The 20,757-nt window shown below is 50.8% G+C and overlaps 1 protein-coding gene across 4 annotated transcripts in view; it reads right to left on the bottom strand.

Annotated features, from left to right (window-relative positions):
- Positions 1-20,757, bottom strand: part of CNTFR (ciliary neurotrophic factor receptor) — a 454,874-nt gene that overhangs the window by 36,332 nt on the left and 397,785 nt on the right. For all 4 annotated transcript variants that reach the window (XM_048850260.2, XM_048850258.2, XM_048850259.2 and 1 more), the window contains one exon: positions 8,827-8,990. In XM_048850260.2, the coding sequence (XP_048706217.1) occupies positions 8,827-8,990 (164 nt within the window). The remainder of the gene's footprint in view (positions 1-8,826; positions 8,991-20,757) is intronic.

The raw sequence follows: 20,757 nt of genomic DNA, 5'->3' as shown, positions 1-20,757 counted from the left end.
CCTACTAAACCCAGGGTTGTGAGTTCAATCCTTGAGGGGGCCATTTAGGGATTTGGGGCAAAAATTGGGGATTGGTCCTGCTTTGAGCAGGGGGTTGGACTAGATGACCTCCTGAGGTCCCTTCCAACCCTGATATTCTATGACTGTTGCAAAAAAAGCAAACATCATTCTGGGATGTATTAGCAGGAGTAAGCAAGACACGAGAAGTAATTCTTCCGCTCTACTCCATGCTGATTAGGCCTCTGCTGGAGTATTGTGTCCATTTCTGTGCGCCACATTTCAGGAAAGATGTGGACAAATTGGAGACAGTCCAGAGAAGAGCAACAAAAATGATTAAAGGTCCAGAAAACATGACCTATGAGGGAAGATTGAAAAAATTGGGTTTGTTTATTCTTGTGAAGAGAAGACTGAGAGGGAACATGATACCAGTTTTCAAGTACATAAAAGGTTGTTACAAGAAGGAGGGAGAAAAATTGTTCTCCTTAACCTCTGAGGACAGGACAAGAAGCAATGGGCTTAAATTGCAGCAAGGGTGGTTTAGGTTGGACATTAGGAAAAACTGCCTAACAGGCAGGGTAGTTAAGCATTGGAAAATTGCCTCGGGAGGTTGTGGAATCTCCATCATTGGAGATTTTTAAGAGCAGGTTAGACAAACACCTGTCAGGGATGGTCTAGATAATACTCAGTCCTTCCATGAGTGCAGGGGACTGGACTAGATGACCTTTTGAGCAGACAGGCCTCAGGGAGGCTGGCATTCTGGGCACTGTCATGCCTCACCCGGCGCTGGGCAGGGCTAAACGACACGGTGGTTACAAGGCAGTGCCCGAGGGTCACGGCTTTGCTACCAGGACTCCCACTGCTGCTACCACCAAGCAGGGCCACCCGGGGCAGGGGGGCAGTTTGCTTCACCCCCCGCTCCATTTGAGAGGGCCCCCTAACTGAGCAGCATTGCAGCCTGGCCCGCGGGATTGCAATGCCACTCAGGTTTGGCCTGGCTGCTGCTCCAAGGGACAGGAGCTGCTGCCGCGGGGTGAACGCAGGGCGGGCTCGCAATGCAGCCATAACCTCGGGGACAAGCTGGCTTTGAAGGCCCAATCCTGCGAGGTGCCCAACTCTTCCTAGTTGCTAGCCATTCACGTCCAAGGGCGTGGGAGTTAAGGGTGCTCATCCCTGCGTCTCAGCCCAGCCCCTGGGGCTACGGACACAAAGCAACACATGCTGGGAGTAGCGTGTGTCTCTGGCTCTGCTACTTGCTAATCGTTAGTCTTTGGGCTTGTCTACACTGGCGTGTCTACACTGGCTTGTGTGGTTGTGGTGCAGCGCTAGGAAAGAACTCTCCCAGCGCTCTAAAAAACCCGCCTCCACGAGGGGAGTAGCTACTGTCTACACTGGTGCTTTACAGCGCTGAAACTTGCTGCACTCAGGGGGGTGTTTTTTCACACCCCGGAGCGAGAAAATTGCAGCACTGTAAAGTGCGAGTGTAGAAAAGCCCTTTGTTTTCAGTGCGATAGAGGCATGCAGCGCACTTTACAGACATGCTCCTTGCTGCAGGACGTGCCAGACCCAATCCTCCAACACCCCAGACAGCGGGAAGAAGGGAAATCCCACTGCAGAGGCTTGGATGGTTTCTCGGGATGTGCTCCTAATGCCCCCCGCCCTGTCTTCCAAGCTGCACTGGCCCCTAATGGACCATTTTTCGTAGTGATCCGCCCCTGGGGGTTCCTCTGTCCCCACCCCCCCCCCCAGAAACCCTGGATTCCGCCCGCTCCGAGGTGGGGAGTGCATGACTAGGACCGAGTAACCTCTGCAACCAGGTTGCCTTCTAAAAGCAAACTCACCAGGCCAAAGCATCCTGGGCAAACGATGATGCAAACTGCCCCTAAGTAGCATCTGTTCCATGAAGCAATGCTGTTAGCAAAGCCACACGGCGGTGGCAAATGGAGCTGTACCGATTTCCTCCCCACTTCCCCATCTGGTACTTGCTCAAATACTCTGCAGATGAACAGGCTTTGCCGGGGGGGGGGGGGGGGGGTTGATCTTTGCTTTGGTTTGCCCTGAACCAAGAACTGCAGGGGCTTTGGTAAGCAGACCGAGAGGTTCGTCTCTTTCGCTGTGGCTGCTGCCTTGCGGCTTTGCATGGTGACAGGGCTCAGCGATTCCCAACAGGTATCCAGACACCGGTGGAGCAATTGCTTCTCTGTGATCCCAGCAGGCATCAGTAATGACATAAGAACGGCCACACTGGGTCAGATCAATGGTCAAGCTAGCCCGGTATCCTGTCTGCTGACAGTGGCCAATGTCAGGTGCCCCAGAGGGAATGAACAGAACAGGGCAATCAAGTGATCCAGCCATATGCCAGCTGCATCAATAGCCCCGCTGAGATTCCTATATCCCAGGGGAGTGGCCTGGCCATTGGGCTGTTGGCTACTTTGGGGTGGGTCTCCGTCTCTGAGACCAGAAATTCCACCCCATGCCCTCCTAGCAATGGGGCAGATGCTTTGAAACACAGCGCTTGGCACGGATCTGCCATGTTGCCACGTCTCCCAATTGTATTAGAAGTCTCCCGTCATTGGGTGTTTTTCCTAAAGCTCCAGCTTTAGGAATCATGAGAATAGGGGGTGGGAGTGAGGGGGTCTCAGCTTGAGAAATGGTTTCTCTTGCCCGGTAACAAACTGACTATTGAGTATGAGCATCACTGTCCTCTACTGTACAGAGTCAAAACTGCTCGACTATGTGTCACAGGGGTCCCTTTACCTTGAGTGGCAGGACTTAGGCTTTCAGAACCAGGGGCCCTGAGTTCTATTCCCTGATGCTACATGGTGGAGCAAAGTGACACTGAAGAGGTTCCCACTCTAAAGCCCTGATCCAGCAAAGCAGTTAAGCATGCGAATAGTTCCATTGCAGGGCCCATCACCCACGCCCTGCATGCTCCACACTAGGCGGGGGTGACTGATTTTGCTTGTGTGTTACATGGCTCCTCTTGGAGGTCTCTCTGGTGTGTGCATGCCATTGTGGTGACAGCACTGCATTATCTGGGTCTTTTTATATAAATGTAGCCTCTCGTGAGGGGGGACGTTAGCAGTGTGGGCAAGTGTGCATGGAAGTGAGCCTAGGAGTTAGCCTATGGATGGTCTGAGTAGGGGTGCGTGTGGGTGTCTACATTCATGCACACATGTGCACTTTCATGCAGACAGGACCTCTGTGTGTGTGTGTCTGCAGATGTGTGTGATCATCTCCATGTGTGAGAGCCAGCGAGCTCGCTGGGATACAGTATGTATGAGTGCAGCGATTGCTGCTGCTGTTGTGAGTTAACTGAAGGAGCCTGTAAAACCAGAAACAGGCTATTAGCAATCCATTAGGGCAGAGTATCCAGTTCCAGCCTAGGTAATCCATTAGAGGAACATCTGAGCGCATTAGGAGAGCTCGCTGGAGGCCAGGACGGGGCCATAAAACAGAGGAGGAAACCATGCTAATCTGGCTTGAATTACCAACTTAAAAGCAGGAGAGAAATAAAGGATACCCTAAATATTGAATGTTTTATATTTAGGAGACAAAATGTGAGGTTCTGCCAAGAGGGGAGAATAAAAAACCTGTTTCGTCTGCAAATACATCCCATCACTCCCTCCTGGAAGCCGAAAAGGAGCAGCCCCGCTTTCCAGTCCCCTGGCTCTCTGGGGTGAGCTCATCAGGGCGGGCAAGAAGGGAAAACTGATTGCCATCCATCATGAAATTAACTCTACCTTTGATGGGCCTGTCAGCTTAGAGTGCTGGGGAAGGGACGTGTCCCCATGGAACCCCGCCTTTCAGGAGGCTAGCCCGGGCCCTGCCCCTTCTGCCCAATGCCCCGCCTTTACCCCACCCATTCCATCCCCCCCTCGCACGCTGGAGCCCCAAGCCCCCACTGCAGCTGGAGGAGCCCCAGTCGAGCCGCTCCAAACACCAGCCCGCTCGCCTCAGCTGTCCAGAGCTCTGGGCAGCCGGCCGATCCACCCCAGCTGCACCGGCCAGCCCAAGCCATTCCTGGCGGCTGGCTGGCCTGTGCGCCCACTGGCCTGAGGTGCCCCAGGTCTCCAGCCAGCCTAAGCCCCAAGCTCTGGGCTGCTGGCACAAGCTGAGCCCCCCACTGGCTTCAGGGGAGAGGCGGAGCAAAGGTGGGGCCTTGGGGCAGAACGTGGGTGGGGCCACGGCCTGGGATTGGGGAGGTTTAGCCTCCTCATGCCTATTATACCCGCTGCTCATGTGTGTCCCAGCTCTGTCTTAAGTGCTGCAATGTGCCACGCGTCCACCACACATAACAGCACGCACAGACTCCCGTGTTTCGGTCGAGGGGCAGCCTGGGGCTCCTTCTTTTAGCACACTGGTAATACTTCACATGCTTAGAGGATTGAGTTCAACCTCACAGCAGTCCGGGGGTGAGGGATGAGGTAGCAGCAAAAAGCAGCCTGGCTTGAGTCACATCTCAGGCTGAGTGCACAGGGTTGGCAATTCGGGAGCACCGCCGGCCCCAATCTCACTACTTGTGTAAACTAAGCAATTTGGATATGAAGTCACTCAGGTTCTAATGCAGAGTCACTCAGGTTCTCATACCTGCTTTAACTCCATCCTGTCCCTGCCCTGTGGCTAGAGACCTTCACTTGTTGCTACATAAAACATAGTGTTAGCCTTTAAATTCAGGCAGCACAGGCCCCAGCCACACAGTGCTGTAACCAGCCCCTCCTGTATCTGCCCATCCAGGGTATCAGGGGGGCCTCAGGGCAGATTGAGGACGAATCCTTGGAGCCCTGCACTGGAGAAGGCCCCATAGCGATCCGGAGGTGGGACACAGCTAATTGCTGGTGGCCAGCGGGCTGAGTGGGGAGCAGCCAGCAGCTGACCATCACCAGTTGCCAGGATGCTTCCAAGGGGGGGGCCACGTCTGAGCCAGCCCCTCCTCTCCTCAGATGTGTGGGACAAGGGTAGGTCTCTGGCCTGTACGAGGAGGGTGAGATCCCATTGGGAAGGCCCTGACCTGCTGCATAACCTGAACTGAGTCAGCAGCTCCCTGTGTCTACTCTCCCATCTGTAAAATGGGCACTTGGACACTTTGGGCGGCGCTCTGGGGCCTGGGGGTGAAAAGCACCCACGACACAGCCAGTCCGTTCCCCCCCAGGAATCCCTCTCTTCACCCTGGGAATGTTTAATAAGTTGGCCTGCTCCCATCTCCACCTTGGCACATCCCTGCTCCCTGCTGGGTGACAGCCCCGGGGCACAAAGCAAGGCTGGGTGGGGGATGCAAGCTAAGTAGGTGGCAGGAAGAAGTTCCATTAGCCGACTCCTGCAAGGGGTATGCAAGGGGTTTAACATGAGGTATGGGGGTAAGTGCATGTGGGGCAGGGGGAAGATGAAGAAGGGGCCAAGAATGGTGGGATTGGGCATACGTACCAGCATATGGTTTCATTGCTTCTTGTGGCTGCTGGCAAAGTTCCATCTTTCTCCAGCTGGCCTCCTTTTTATTAACCTGCCGGGACACTTTGTGATGGACGTTCCCGCGGTCAGCAGTCAGGTCGTGTATAATGGCCTTGCCATGTGGGGAGCCGAGCGCAGGAGGGCTCCTTGTGTTTGCACCGATAGCTCGTTGCACCCCTGTGTCAGCCAAACAGCCTGTCAGGGCAGCTTGGAGACCCGCATGGCTTGGGATGCACCTCCCCTTCCCAGAATATGCCCTAGTCCAGTGTACTGGTCCCTAGACTCCAATAGGGAGGGGAAAGGCTCAGGCCACCTGGGAAAGACACAGTATGCAACAGAGAAGGGACGTGTCTGTGACACTTTATACTCATTAACCATTTCCATGCCAGTCAACACCTGCTCGTCCCCTTCAGGCTGTGGGCAGAGGAATGGCCTCTCATTCGGTGCCCAGCTACCCTTCTCGGCAAATGAAACCTCAGAGCCTCTTGTTCAACTGCTGCACAGCACCCGGCTGAACTGGTCACCGTGCGAGTGACATCCCGGCACGGTACCAGGAGCTCAGGGCCGCCTCTTGCCTGTCATCAGTGCAGGCTTGGCACATGTGGTGGCCTCATCTCAGACACGCTGGTCGCTGGCCAGCAGTGTGCCAGGACTGGCATAGCAGGACTTGCTGCTGGTCAGGATTAAGATGCATTGGCAGAGCTGTGTGGGTGGGACTGTGGTGCATTGACAAAGCTGTGGCGGGGGTGGGAGGAGGGGATGTCCAGGGCTCTGTGTGTATGTGTGTATGTGGGGGTATCCCTGGACTGGACTGGCAGGGAGGCAGGGTGTGGGTTGGGACTGTGGTGGATATGCAAAGCTGTGTGTGTGTTGGGGGGAGCCCAGGGCTGGGCTGGCAGGAAGTGCTGCAGCTGTGAATTCAAGTGGCTTGAAAGAGCTGTGTAGGGAATCTTGCCTGGCCCTGCAGTGCTACCCCCGTCTGACTTTAAAGAGCTGATTGAATTAATCACTGCAAATAATTCACCTGATGAATAGCGGCATTTTCATTCAGCTTATTCACAAATCGTATTTTTCATTCTCCAGCTGGCTTGACAGACAGTCTAATAATGAGCCCAGGACCTTCGTCGGCAAATGTTGGCTGTCAGTCACTGAGCAAATTATTCCCAAACACACTTTTGCATTATTTGACCCGCTCCAGCGACTGGTGTCACGTCACTCACAATTAGGTTTTGCGTTTTTTTAAATATATAAACAAGCAATACAGAAGAATGATGCAGCCATAGCATGAGTGATGGCAGAGAGGGAAAAAGCCCGGAACATCAGCAGTTCTGGATCAGGCACCTTGGTTCTTAAAACAGGAATGCCAAGCCATGCAATATGGAGCAAAGGATTGTTTTCATCTACATCTCCACTCCCAGATGCAATGGGGAATCATCTCCAGATTGCAGCGATGAATCACATTGGGGTGTTACACTGGGGACTGACTGTTTCTTGGGGCTTGTATTTTTACTGAGAATTCTCATCTAACATATTGAGATAGTCCCACTCGCCTTGGTATTTGAGCACCATACAGTTTTTAATGAGTTTAGCCTCATGGGCCCCCTGTGAAGTACAGGGTGTGCTTATCCCCATTGTGGCACACAGAGAGGTTAAGTGACTTGCCTAATGTCACACAGGAAGTCGGTGGCGGAGCAGGGGCTTGAACCAAAGTTTCCCACATCTGAGGCTAGCATCCCTAGCCACGGGACCATCCTTCCGCTCTTAACATAGTTTCAAATGCCAGCAATCATATTTAACAGACTCCAGGAGGCTGAAAAATTGCCAAGTCCCCTTTTCTCTTGAGGCACAGCATAAAATGACCGGCACTCAGACACACAATCAGACCGAGCGGGCCGGCCTATCTTGAGAGCTCATAGTGAGACAGACATAGCCACCCTGACCCAAGGAGCTGTAGGCAGCAGGATTGCTGCTGTCACTGGTGTGGACAGGCAGGTTACTCCCATCCCAAAACAAGATAGATGAAAGATCATCTGATTGCTCATGTCATTCCTGCAAGGAGCCAAAAGAACAGAGCTGGTCAGAAAAGCACTGTCTGCAGTTGCTTTGTTTGAAACTTCCCCTGGGTCTTCTGATTTTTGGCCAAGTGAAACCAAATTTTGCATTTCAAACACAAATTTTTTGTTTGTTTATGAAAGTGTTCAAAAACCTAAAAAAACATATTTTTATTTGTAGGTTTTATTTGTCAGGCTCCCCTCCCCTCTTCACCCCCCTGCTTTCCAGTGGGAAAATGGGTGGGGTAAAGAGAAAGAAAAGGGGACAAAAATTCCCCCCCAAAGCCAAGAATTTCTTGATTTTCAAAAAGAGAAACAAAAATTTCAATTGGGAACAAAACTACACATTTTCGCCTGGTCAAAAAATAAGAAAACACCTAAGGACCCAAAAATTTGACACAGAAATTTTCTTTGCCTTCAAAAGATCTTTTTTCATCAAAAAAGCCCGTCTGACAAAGAAACATGGATCAGCTCTACAAACATAGCTGAAATGCAGGTCTACCACCAAGCTGTTGGTCTCGCTCCGTTTGCCAGTGAGCTAATAATCTCCCCATCGCACAGACCACCACCAAACATCGCCCTAATTGGGATTATAGTCAGCCAGTCTCAGAAGAGAAGACAAAGGTTGAACGGACCATGGAGACTCAAAAATGCTGTTACCCAGGCTATCCCAGGTCTCCTAGCTATCAGTGGACTTCTGTCCTAAGAGCCTCACTGACAACTTTCTTTAAAAAACCAAAACCAAAACCAAGAAATAAAAGTAAAACTACGATAACGTCAAGGCACAGGCGGAGTCCCTGACAGTACAGTGTGTTCTGGCACAAGGTATTTTTTATCTCTGGTTTGGAGTCCAACATGGCAGAGCGCATTTAAATGCGGTGACATTTACACTTCAAATGGCTCTTACGTCTCAGCGGGCAAGCTTTATCTAGAACATATGTATGGAAAATAGAGGCTGGCCCCAGAGTACAGTGCAGAGTGGGGGAGTGGTTTGAAGGTGGAGTGGGGACTTGAAAGGGACGCCAGCTCTTGGTTGCGTTTGCTGGGCCTGACATGAAGGAAAGAATCAAATGTGCGTTTTCTGCAAGCTGGTTACCAGGCAGTAACCGCGCCTTCGCAGCAATAAAGCCCCTTCCCGTTCCCGATCACCTCCTGTCCGAGGTCCTTCCCAAGCCATAGGCCCATTCTGAGGCATTTAGTGTCCCCCTTAACTCCACTCACTTCACAGCAGGTAAGGAGAGGCTGCAGGCTTGGGCCTCACAACCCAACAACCCCCTAGCCTTCCCCCCACCACCTGGCCCTCAGTGAAGGCGATTGAGAGGTCACTCACATGTTGCCACTGGTCAAGGATGAGGGGGCGATACCTCAAGAAGAATTTGAGCGGAAAGGACTCGGGGTCAGGCCAAGAGGAAGGGTTCTGCCACCTCACTTCGAGCCTCCGGGGGTTGTTGGATACTGGCTTGGCCACCACGTTCTCTGGAGGGTCCGGCTTTACTGGAATAATACAGAAAGGTCTTTTTACACCTTATACTCTTAGTCCATTCTCATGCTATTTCACAATACAGGGCTGGGGTAGCTCTACTCCAGGTACAAACACACCACAGGTAACTTCCTCCCATGGTACATTTTGCCACTCACAAAATATCAGTTACATGTGCAACATGGCCACGAAGCTTCTAGACTCCGCCTTATACTTTGTGGCTATGTTGCAATATGTTTTATGAAGCATACAGTAAATACGTGGAATAGCAGATGCTTTTCCCTGTACAGATTAGAAGCAACAGGTACTACATTGAGGAGGGTCACACAGACAGATACATGTACAGGGGTGATAGACAGAGAGACAGACAGACATTGTACTTGAGGACTAGTGAGATGAGGTGACTGGTAATGAGTTATAGACACTTGTATGGTACACTTCTAAGCCGTCTGTGCTCAATCCTGACCCCAAACCATCACTTTCAAGGGGATGACCCAGGAGGTCCCTTCCAGTCTGACATCCTATGTTCCTATGAAATCCAAGGGCCAAAGCTGGTGCTCGTTACTCAGCCGAGCTGACTTCAAGGGGAGTTTGGCCTGCATAAGAATTGAGTAAAAGCCTCAGAATTTGGTCTTTGACTTTGATGAAGATTTAGGCTTCAGAAAGACTGAGAACATAGGATTCAACCCAGGTCAGTTACTGACTCTTCATGATCACCCAGAGCACAAGTCCCTTCTGTTTTACCTTCTTCCCCCAACTTTCAGCCTCTTCCCCTTTGGCTCTAGTTTGGGGTATTGGAATATTTGCTCACCTACTTCAGAGGCGTTTTGAGTGAGTAACTAGCTGAAGTTTGTAAAGCGCTTTGAAGCTGAAGACATATTAGGGTATCGATAGCAAATCAATCATTACTATACTTAGAGACAGGCCATTTTCTTCTTGGGGAATTGGGCGGTGTCCCACCAAGCATTGTTGAACTGAACTCCCAACTTCTAAAACTTTTAATTTGCTTTAGCAAATCTATGAAAGGCCAAGGTCAGTGTGAGGGCATTAGTGTGCTGCACTATTTCATGTTAAGAACATAACATAAGAATGGCCACACTGGGTCAGACCAAAGGTCCATCTAGCCCAGGATCCTGTCTTCTGACAGTGGCCAGTGCCAGGTGCCCCAGAGGGAATGAACAGAACCGGTAATCATCAAGTGATCCATCCCCTGTTGCCTATTCCCAGCTTCTGGCAAACAGAGTCTAGGGACACCATCACTGCCCATCCTAGCTAATAACCATTGATGAACCTGTCCTCCATGAACTTATCTTGTTCTTTTTTTAACCCTGCTATTGTCTCGGCCTTCACAACATCCTCTGGCAAGGAGTTCCACAGGCTGACTGTGAGTTGTATGAAGAAATACTTCCTTTTATTTGTTTTGAACCTGCTGCCTATGTTCTGTGGTAATTAACAGTGTGTTAATTATTGAACAGGTGAGAAGCACAGAGGTTGCAGGGCGCCTAAACCTAGCTGTGTGTTCTGTCTCTCCATTCATGCTTATACTCTCCTGGGGAGCTGGTTAGACAGATATGCCCCAGAACCTGGCAGCCGGACACATCCAGATTGCAAAATAAACCCTGCCTGAGAAAGCTGTGTGCTCCTGTCTGTGCACCAGTGTGGGCCCTTCCAAACCAAACAGGTGAGCGAATCCCTCCGGTTCTGCTCTCAGCTCAAGGGCAGTGATGGCAGAACAAGTCACTGGGCTACACGATCTCTTTCCCTCACTGCAGCAACGCAAACAGGCACCAGCCGTCTATAGCTGCACGGAGATGGAGCAGGGTGGGAGGTGGTTCGACAACGCACTTTCACAATGGGAGAGCAATTCTATCGTCTCCGGGTAAGTGGGGACTGGCCCAGAGCCCATTGATGCCAATACAAAGATGGCCTCTGACTCCACTGGGCTTTGCCTCAGTCTCAGGGAGCAAGCCTGTGCAGGAGGTATCATCACACCAATTTTGGAGATGGCTTCCTGGCCTGTGGTACACAAGAGGCCAGGCCAATAATGGCCATCTGGCCTTCAGTATCTGCAGATGACATGACTTCCACCCCACTCTGAATACACCCCCTGGCCAATCATCTCCATGGCAACTGACTGGCCAGGTGACGATCAGTGACTAGGATTCACAAATTGGGACTCAGCAGCAGAGGGACACCTGGAGCCGAGGACCCGGTTCAACCAGAGCCTCCTCAGCCTCTCTCAGTCCCAGATCCTCTCTCTGCGGGTGTCTGATGAACAGTGGGCCTCATGAAGCTATGCCCTCTGAGCCCCACGATTCCAGGGGAGCTGCTGAGGTGATGGGCTCCCTCCAACCTCATGCAGTATTGGGGTTCAGGCTCGGGAGGGGACCTCCCTTTCTGCTCCGTCTCTGCCGTGCTCACGACCCTGCTAGCCGACAGTCCGGTGCCTCCCTAGCCGGGAACTGGAGAGGGAGCCCCTCGCGCCAGGGCGCTGGAAGTTTAGTATGAGGGAGGATGGGGCTTTCAGGGTAGCTCTTGGCCATGCAGCACTCTGCCAGAGGGGCGGAGGACCCCACGGGAATCCTCGAGGCCTTTGAATAAAACTCAAGCTGAGTGTAACGTGTCTGTCTGTCTCGTCTCCAGCAGCCTCTGGAGGAGTCCACCACCCTAGCCCTGGCTGCTGTTGGACAGTTCCACAATCTGCAGCCTGGTTCTCTCTGTCGACAGGAAGAAGCTTGGACAGGATGAGCCTAGGTTTGTAACTAGAGTGCCTTGGCTTCCTCTGGATGCCTCCAACGGTTACTCCTCTGCTTCCTACCACAGGACTTTGGCCAGTGGTGATTCCTGTGGACAATGGTACAACCACACACAAAAGGCAGGTGGCCAAAGGACTCACAAGGGCAATAGATCATGCCCTTTATCCAAAAGTGTTATGGAGGAGTCACCGGGTGGCGCTGTTATACGCAGTCTTTTTCTGAGTTCTTTTTCTGAGCATGCAAGTGCTGTTCAGCCTTTGAAGTCATGCTGCTTGTTGTTAGTTTTGTGATGTGATTACTTTTGGGTGGGAGCTGTAGCCAGCAGCAAGGGAGTTCGGTCTCTGCTCTCTAACTAGAGTCAGTTCTTGGGGGGCTGAGATTCCTGGAAGAAGGGGTTGCCTGTGGGCTGCTTGTGACCACCACTGTTCCAGGACTGGTGAATATAGTGTAAATAAATGAAGTTACACTAAGAAATTACCCAGACTCCTCATCTAACCGTCCCGCAAGGCCCAGATATCTGCTACTGCTGGGTAGAGGGACAGCAGCAGCATAAGATACCTGTCTAGTTAATAAGCAACTTCTGTACTGTGATTGTTGTTATTATCTGCTGGGCCCTGGCAATGTGCATGGTGCTGTACTGGACACGACACAGAAACAGCCCCTGCCCTGAGGTGCTTGCGACATAGCTGCGAAGGCAGGATGCACTGGGGATCCCAGGGGAAGGAAGAACTGGGGGCTGGTTATTCTTTGCGTGGCGAGTTCCCGTCCAGCAGGCCCAGCAGGAGGCGTGAGTGGGAAGGAGTGCCTCGAGTGCAGGAGGGCGGTACCTGAGTGAGCAGGGATGGGGAGGGCCTTTGATGCAGAGAGGATGGCGGAGGACCAGTCATGGGAACGGCAGACAGAGACACAGGGGATCTTGAGCCTGCATCCTTGAGCCACAACTTCCCTCTCCCGTCGCTTCATCCATCTTGCCTGCCGCTGCATCAATTCACTGGCTGCCTCTTAAACTTCTGATCCCAGCCTTCCAGGCCCCACATCGCTCGGCCGACACCTCAGGCCCCATCTCCTTTGATGGAGCCCCCGCCACAATGCCAGCTTCAACACCTGTTCAGCCCCTTCTCTCACCAGCGTCCTCCCTCCCTCCCGGATGGAGCACCCTGCCTCAACCCGCTACCTTCCTCGCCTCCCCTGGAACCTCACTGCTGCTGTCCTGCCTACGAGCCGCAAAGGGGGGGGTTGGGGAGAGGAAAAGATGAGGTCACGAGGCAGATGTGCACATGCCTGGGAGAATGACTGACCGATCCCAGCAGGGGCACCTCCTGCGCTCCCCTTATCTCTCTGTTCAGCACGTCACATGTTGCTCGGGGGGGTTAGACAATGGGCTTGGCCTGTCTGGCCGACAGCTGGAAAGACGCGATCCTACGGGCCTGATGCTGCCAGGTGCTGAGCATCCTCAACTCCCCCATGACTTTCCTTATAAGGTTTTATCCACTGGGGAGGAGGTGGGGTGTTATAGCCAGGTGACGTGTGCAAATGCACGTGCTTTTTGGGGGTCACTTTTGAGGCACAATCACCCCATTTGGTAGCAGGCCAGCTGGGGAGGGGGGACAATTATTATCAGGCCTGATTTTCCTCTGGTGGCTTTGCCTTTTATCAACAAGCAGCAGGGGGAGGATTTGTCGGGTCTGTGCAGTCCTGAGCTACTCCAGATGGCTGTGTAATTCCTTCTCTTGCTTTGAATCCCGGGGCTTGGGGTGGACATCGGCTTCCATTAAAAGGGCCTTTGAGTCCAAACACATACGGAAAAGTATAAATCCAGCGCTGGCTCTGTGGACTTTGTGGATTTGGTTTGCAAAACAAAATATCTGTGTTGCTGAACGAATGCAGATGATTTCAAAATCCAGCTTAACATCAAGTCTGCGAGAAGCCTTGGGGATGAAAGGCGCTGGGCTGGGTGAATGTGAGATATTGCGACAGGGGAAACTTTCAAACCCTCCAACTTAAATCCATTCACTTTGCAGGTGTTTCTCCTTTGCTGTGTTTGCTAAGGACCCAAACACTCAGGGCCAAACTCTCTCCCGGTGTCACGCTCCGAGCCAAATCCTGCTGTCATTTGTAAAGCCAGAGTAACTTCGTCAAATAGACGGGGAAGGACTCGGATACTGGGGTGAAGATCGGTGCACATGTGCTTCAGATGGGCTGACAGCTGGATACGTGACCCCTTGGGTTTACGCCAGTATAACTGAGGGCAGACTATGGCCCCAGATGTCAGTGAAGCTGCACCAGGGATGGGCTTGGCTCTTTGTGGATGGAACGAGAGTCCCAGTGTAAGAACAAATACCAAAATAGTATCAGTGGGTGGAACAAATCCATCCATTTTGTCAGAGATTTGGTTATGAGCCATTCGCATATGGAGCAGCCCTTTGAACTAAACTTTTTTCCCAAGCAAAATGGAGGTATAAAATGAAAGTTATACTGGTATAAGGTAAAGTGTGAATTTAAAGTGAGATAGTTCTACTGGTATAACCCTCTGAGGACACTCATTCTCGTATAAGGTAATGTTGCTTGGGAAGTGGTTTAAGACAGAAAAAAGCTACTTTTATACTGGAGATTTCTGGGAGAGAATCTTCTGGCTCTGAGCAGCATCAGACTCAGTCCTTGAGTGGGTCTGCACATTTGTGGTCAGCAGAGAGTCTGCAAACGGCGCTCCAGTGTGTTTAGAAAACAGTGCTCCCAACCCTGAGGTCCTTGTTCAGTTCTCCCCGAATCAGTGGGAGTTTTGCCTGAATAAGGATTGCTTAAAAATGGAGTCAGGCTCTCAGGATTTGTGTGAAGAACAACAGCATCCCCAATCTGCAAAATGGTGTGACAAACTGGGCTGTTTCCGCCATGTTCTCATCACAGATTTTCAGGTCAGAAAGGACCATTGTGATCATCCTGTATAGCACAGGTCACAGAACCTCACCCAGTGGTTTCTGCTTTGAGCCTAGCAGCTTGTGGTCAAACTGAAGAATATCCTCAGCTCACTGACTCTTCCCAGCTCTGGTTATCTAGGCGCCTGTGTGTCACCTCGCTAACACCAGAATATATGTTCATTCTGATTGTGCACTGAGGGGCCAGCTAGTTTCACGGAACATTTGTATCCTGGTCTCAGCGAGAGATGGTTCAGGGAGAAGAAATTATTCAGCTAGTGAGAGTTTTACCTTTGTTTCCAGTGGGACCAGGGCTCGGCCAATGCCGGATACTATGACCGCAGCTAGCATTGCTACCTTTGTTTGTTTTGTCCATCTTAGGGTGGAAGCTCTTTGGAGCAGGAAAAACGGCTTAATTTAGTGTTGAAAAGTGCCGTGTACATTTGCAGCTATGTATAAATCAGTGTCACAGTTCTAGCTTCTCTGGAATATACCAGATGGTTTGTCTGATGGACTGTTCAAGAAGAAATCCTTCATCTTCAATCAACTAATAACTTCCCAGAGAGATTCCAATGTGCAAGGCAGCCAGTCCTGAAAACCTTGTTTCCATCTGCACCATCACAGAGGAGGAACCTATTAACTAGCACAGGGGAGCCTACAGAAGTTTGGAACATCCTGGAAGACAGCAGTAAAGGGCAAGAAGGGGCAAACTTTGAAAGTCTAACAGATGCCAGCTTCAGATCAAGTGTAAAGTCTACAGCATAACTGCTTCCTATCATGCTGTAGACATTCTCCAGCTTTGTAACTGGTTTAGATCTGTTCTCAGGATTTCACTGAGGAGATCTGCTATCTAGTGCTCAAATACTATAGTGAGGGGGCCCCGACCGACAGACAGACAGGGCAGGGGTTGAGGAGTACAGAGTTCAGTTCTGGGCACCCCCTTGCCAAAAAGCTATTGACAAGCTGAAGGGAGTTTAGCACAGAGCAACAGAAATGACTGGGAGACCTGCAGGGATTGCTGTAGGAAGAACAAAAGGCATTCTTTTATACACATTAAATCAACCAACTGATCCGCTAAGAGGACTCAGCCTCGGCTCATGACCGATTTGCAAGCAGTAAAAAACACAAAAAGAAAATATAGCAAGCACTGTAGAGTAACAGGGTGAAATGAAGGACTTGCCTACCCAAGAAAGTTATACTGGGATAAGGTAAAGTGTGAATTTAAACTGAGATAGTTCTACTGGTATAACCCTCTGAGGATACTCATTCTCGTATAAGATAATGTTGCTTGGGAAGTGGTTTAAGACAGAAAAAAGCTACTTTTATCCTGGAATAAGCATGTCCCCAAAGGAAGTTATACTGGTATAACTATAGCCGTTTAATTACACTGGTAGAACAAGTGGGAACCCCTACCACTTCGATCTTTTATAATTAGATTGTACAAAACAATAACAAATGTATCATAGGGGACAAGCCTGCATTGTTCTCCATAGGGATGGGCTGGATTGAACCCTATGGGGACATACGAACCACATGGCAACCATTTAGGTCGTAGAAAAGATTGACCTTTCTAACTGACCAGGAGCATTCTTGCTAGCACTCAAACAAGTAGATATCAAACAGGGGTTCTGTGATTTTTGCAAAGACTTTGCCATGTTTATGGAGGTACCCTGAGTCTCTCATTTGATGTCTTTGGTTTCGCGCCTTCAAAAAATGTCAGTCATCCAGTCAGAGAGCAGAAACAATACCACGTGACTCAGGTAACCCACTTCATGCCAGCAATGAGAAATGAGGAGCAGACCAGAGAACAGTGGAAGTAGTAAATGAATCACTTAGCTCACAATTAGTGCCTAGGCCAGGAGGAGTTCACATAAAATGTGTAGCACCCCATTTCAAAGGCTGACCCAATTCATTTAAAACAGAATCAAAATCCCTTCATGGATAATTCACTGGCAGAAAAATGGGGAAAATTCATCATATAAATAATCCTCAGCAAAAAAGATCTATTTACCAACTGCTACTGGCCCAGTACTTCTAAGAGCAGCCAGGGCAACACTGGAGTGGCCACGTAAATTTCCTTCCCGTGTTTTCATTTCCAAACTTGCCATGCTGTATGAACTCCCTCCTTTTCAGAGAGCCCCTGCCCCGGTCAGACAAACTTGACCTCAGCTTTTCAGATCTCACCCCAGCCAGTCACCTTGTCATATCCCCGAAATTAAGCAGTCCGGCCCCATCAGTCGCGGAAAGGAGGAACTCTCTGAGTAAAACCAAGGTGCTGCAGGAAGTGGAACTGACGAGGCACTCTGTGCTGTCAGTCAGTACCACAGCACACTGCACTATCCGAGCCACCGTCTTTCAACCGAATGGTAAAACCGATCACTTAGGATCATTCAATATCCCGGGGCATTTTTCACAAGAGTAAAGGTATTAAACTCCACGGTTTGGCCAAATTCCAGTCTAGGTCTTTTAATTCTGCCTAAGTAGTTTAAATTGAACTGACCTGCTGTGTAGGTTGTTACAGACCCATCTGTGTAGCACGCGAGCACCTCACAGACATTAATACCGGATTCTCACAAAGCCCCTTGGAAGTAAGGAAGAATCATTAACCTCACTGTACAGCTGGGACACAGGGAGATTAAGTGATTTCCCTAAGACCACACAGAGGGCCTGTGGCAGAGTCAGGAACTGAACCTGGATCTTCCGGCTCAGTTCAGTGCCTTGACTCCAAGGCCATTTTGCCTCTCTCTGTCCTCACATTATAAATTGCTGCTCAATGTGGCCGGGCTGCCATCTGAGAAGTGGCTGTGTTTTGGGGGGCGGTGAAGTCTCCCTTGCGTATAATCTGTATGCTGTTCTGCAGAATGCTCTGGTTTCCTTTCAGGTTGAAGGGGTCAGGGAACGCCTGCCCTTTCAAGTGCCGGGATTGCATTTGAGCATGTTATCGCATCCGAACGAGCCGAAAATGTCTTTCCCTTCCTTAGGTTGGTGGCCTGTACTCCGCTGTTCGCTTGGAATTGCGTTTGCCTTGAATTGCTTTTGATATGCGGAATAATTAGCACCAGCAGGATGTTACATTTTTAATGCCGTGTATTTTCTTTTGATAACTTGCCCAAGGCTCCCATCAGAAAAATCGCGGAGGTGAGGTGGTGTTTTCTTTTTCCCCCTCCCCTCTTTTGCCTGAAGAATGCAAATACCATCTGTCAGGCTGCTTTAAAGCTGTTAAAACACAAGTCAGGATTCAGAGAGGAGCTGTTCACTCCCCCTCCCCCACATACAGCAAACGGGAATGACAGTGCTGGAGTCTCTTCTCTATCAGAATGATGTTTGTACTCGTGAAAGGCTCTGGCAGTCCCCACTATATGCAAAGGACAAAGTGTCCTATGGGCAGAGGCCATGCAACTGTCCTCCAGGCTCACTCCTCACCTCAGCTATGGCCTGCAGGGATCACTTCTCCACAGCCCATTCGGTGCTTGGCTTCTAGTGAGAAGGCCACTCAGGGCCCAAATAGCGCCTATCAGGATGGGGGTCATGTGACACTGCACCCCATATTCTTCACTGATATTACGATATGATATGATTAATACATAATGATGTATTTTATGCAAGATGGGTCATGTGAGATATCATTGGAAAGATTATGATTTGCTGAATATGATTATCCTATTTGTATGCATGTATCATTTTTGTATCTGAAGTTAGGAATATTGACTATGTATCTGTATTACAAATCTGTTTACACCTGGGGAACACCCACTAGGCAAAAGACTGTCAGTCTAGATGGCTGGCTGGGAAAGGCCCATTCAAGTTAATGAACCATTAGGGAGAACACTAGGCCTAGAAGAAGCTTATTTCCCACCTGGGGGCCTTCCTGAGGAAGCTACAAACAGTCTCCAAGTCATGGCAGCTGTGACACTAAAGGGACCAGAGACCAAGTCACCTGGTGCTGGTCTCCATCTTGGAATACCAGTGTTTTTCTACTGACTGGCGTGGGAACCAAGCTTTGAGACAAAGGGTTCCCTGCCTTATGCAAAAGCTATATAAGGCAAGGGAGTGACATCACTGTGGTTCTTCACTGACTCTACCCCCAAAGAGACTCTTGAAAACACCGAAGGAACAGAGACTGAACTGGGGGAAGTGCTGGACCCAGGCTAAAGGGATTTTTAGCCTGTGAAAGGAACACCTGGGGCTTTTAGCTGTAAGCAAGTGCAGCTGGCTTCTTAGGAATCTCTGCAGCCTGCTTGAATCATAATTTAAGGAAAGAAGTTGCTACTCATATACAATCTCTTTAGTATATTAAACTTAGTTTGCCTGTTTTGTTTGTTGCTAGGTAACCTGCTTTGATCTGTTTGCTATCCCTTATGATCACTTAAAATCTATCTTTTGTAGTTAATAAACTTGTTTTTTCTTTATCACAAGCCAGTGTGTGGGAGTCATAACTTGGGGCAGAAAGCTGTTGCATATCCTTCTCCTCATTGAGGGAGAGGGCTAATTTCATGAGCTTACACTGTACAGTTCCCTGTGCAGTGCAAGACGGTATAATTTTGGGTTTGTACTCCTGGGAGGGAGGGGCGTGCACTTGAGCAGCTGGGCAGTTCCTTAGCTGTAGCCTCTCCATGCAGAGCTGATCACAGCATCTGTATGTACTGCAGCTGGGTGTGTCCCTACCTGTATGTGTGCGGGAGCCTGAGAGAGGGCTTGGCAGGCTGGTCACAGCAGTACAATGTAAAGGGAGCTCAGGATGGTGGGTCGGGGGGCTCAGTGGTACCCCAGGTCCAGGTGGCACCCCAGAGGGGAGGGGGAAACCTGTCACAGGTCGGATATCCGTTGAGAGCTGGGCTCACTTCACAGCTGGGCCACCAAACCACCAGATGAGGGTAGCAGCTTGTGGATGCTGGTGACCCGCCGGCGAATGGGCCCCCCATGCTGCCTCTCTAAGGCCAGGCGAGAGTCACCGGTAAATACTGTGGTTTGTTATGCTTGGCCAGCAGGTGAGGAGTCGACAGGGGGTGAACATCCCAGCATTTTCCCTTCAGGAAATGGAGCAAAACTGCATGTTTCTAGCCCCCCTCCCCTAGGCAAAGTAGGTCCTAGGTCCCCTCCCTGCTCCTGTAGAACCTGGCTGTACAGACGTGGAGGTAAATGCAGGGGTGCTGGAACAATGTGTATAGTGGGGGCGCTGAGAGCCATGGATCCAAACTGTGAACCCTGGATATAAGGGAAACCACTTCAAGCCACGGCGTGCGGCAGCTCCCCCCGTCCCCCCAGTTCCAGTACCTATGGATGGTAAATGACTAATTTTTCTGCCCAGACATGATGCTTTTGGTCTGTTTTACCATGGGGCGGGGGGGAGGGCAGGGAGGGGGAGTTTCCTTGCACAATGCTTGGCCTGACTGGATGCCGGAGGGCAGGGAACACAGTCATAGGCTACATCTACACTTGGAGCTTGGGGTGTGACTGCCAGCTGGCACAGACATCCTGGTGCTAGCTCTCAGGGAGCGAGTGCACTAAGGACTGTAGTGTAGCCATGGGGGCACGGGCAGAGGCAGCGGTGGCCCAGGCTAGCTACACCAAGTTCACACCCACAGGGTTCAGGCGGGTTTGTGTTCGGCATGGCCAGCCTGTGCCGTTGCTTGCCGTGTTACCCCAGCTACACTAGCTCGAAGAGAGCTAGCATGAGTGGGTCTGCGTGAGTTGGACTCGCAGCCCCAGCTCCAAGAGTACACACAGCCAGAGTCAGACCTCCTGTCTCTCACAGGGCTCCAATCCCACCCAGCACCCGCCCACTGAACCCGACACCCCACCCGTCAGTGCAGGCACAATGGCGGCTTGCCTTAGACAAGCCGGCTCTTTTGCTTCACGGTGTTTCCCAGCCAACGACCAGCGGTTCCTGACTCCTGCATGGAAACCATGGGCTGAACCAGGAAGCCATGAGATTCAAGGCCCTGCCCACCCCCGCCTGCCCCACCCCGCACAGGAGGGAAGCTCTCGCTCCTTTCCTTGGCACTTTAGGGTACATCTACACCACAACTGAAAATCCACTGCTGGCCCGTGCCAGTTGATGAGAAGGTCCCAAAGCTCGGGCTGCAGCCTGACCCCTGAACATCTAACACCGC

Source organism: Caretta caretta, chromosome 5, assembly GCF_965140235.1.
Source record: "Caretta caretta isolate rCarCar2 chromosome 5, rCarCar1.hap1, whole genome shotgun sequence".
Classification (NCBI taxonomy): domain Eukaryota; kingdom Metazoa; phylum Chordata; order Testudines; family Cheloniidae; genus Caretta; species Caretta caretta.
Note: the sequence above shows the minus strand (reverse complement) of the source record. Positions and strands in the feature narration are given on the sequence as shown.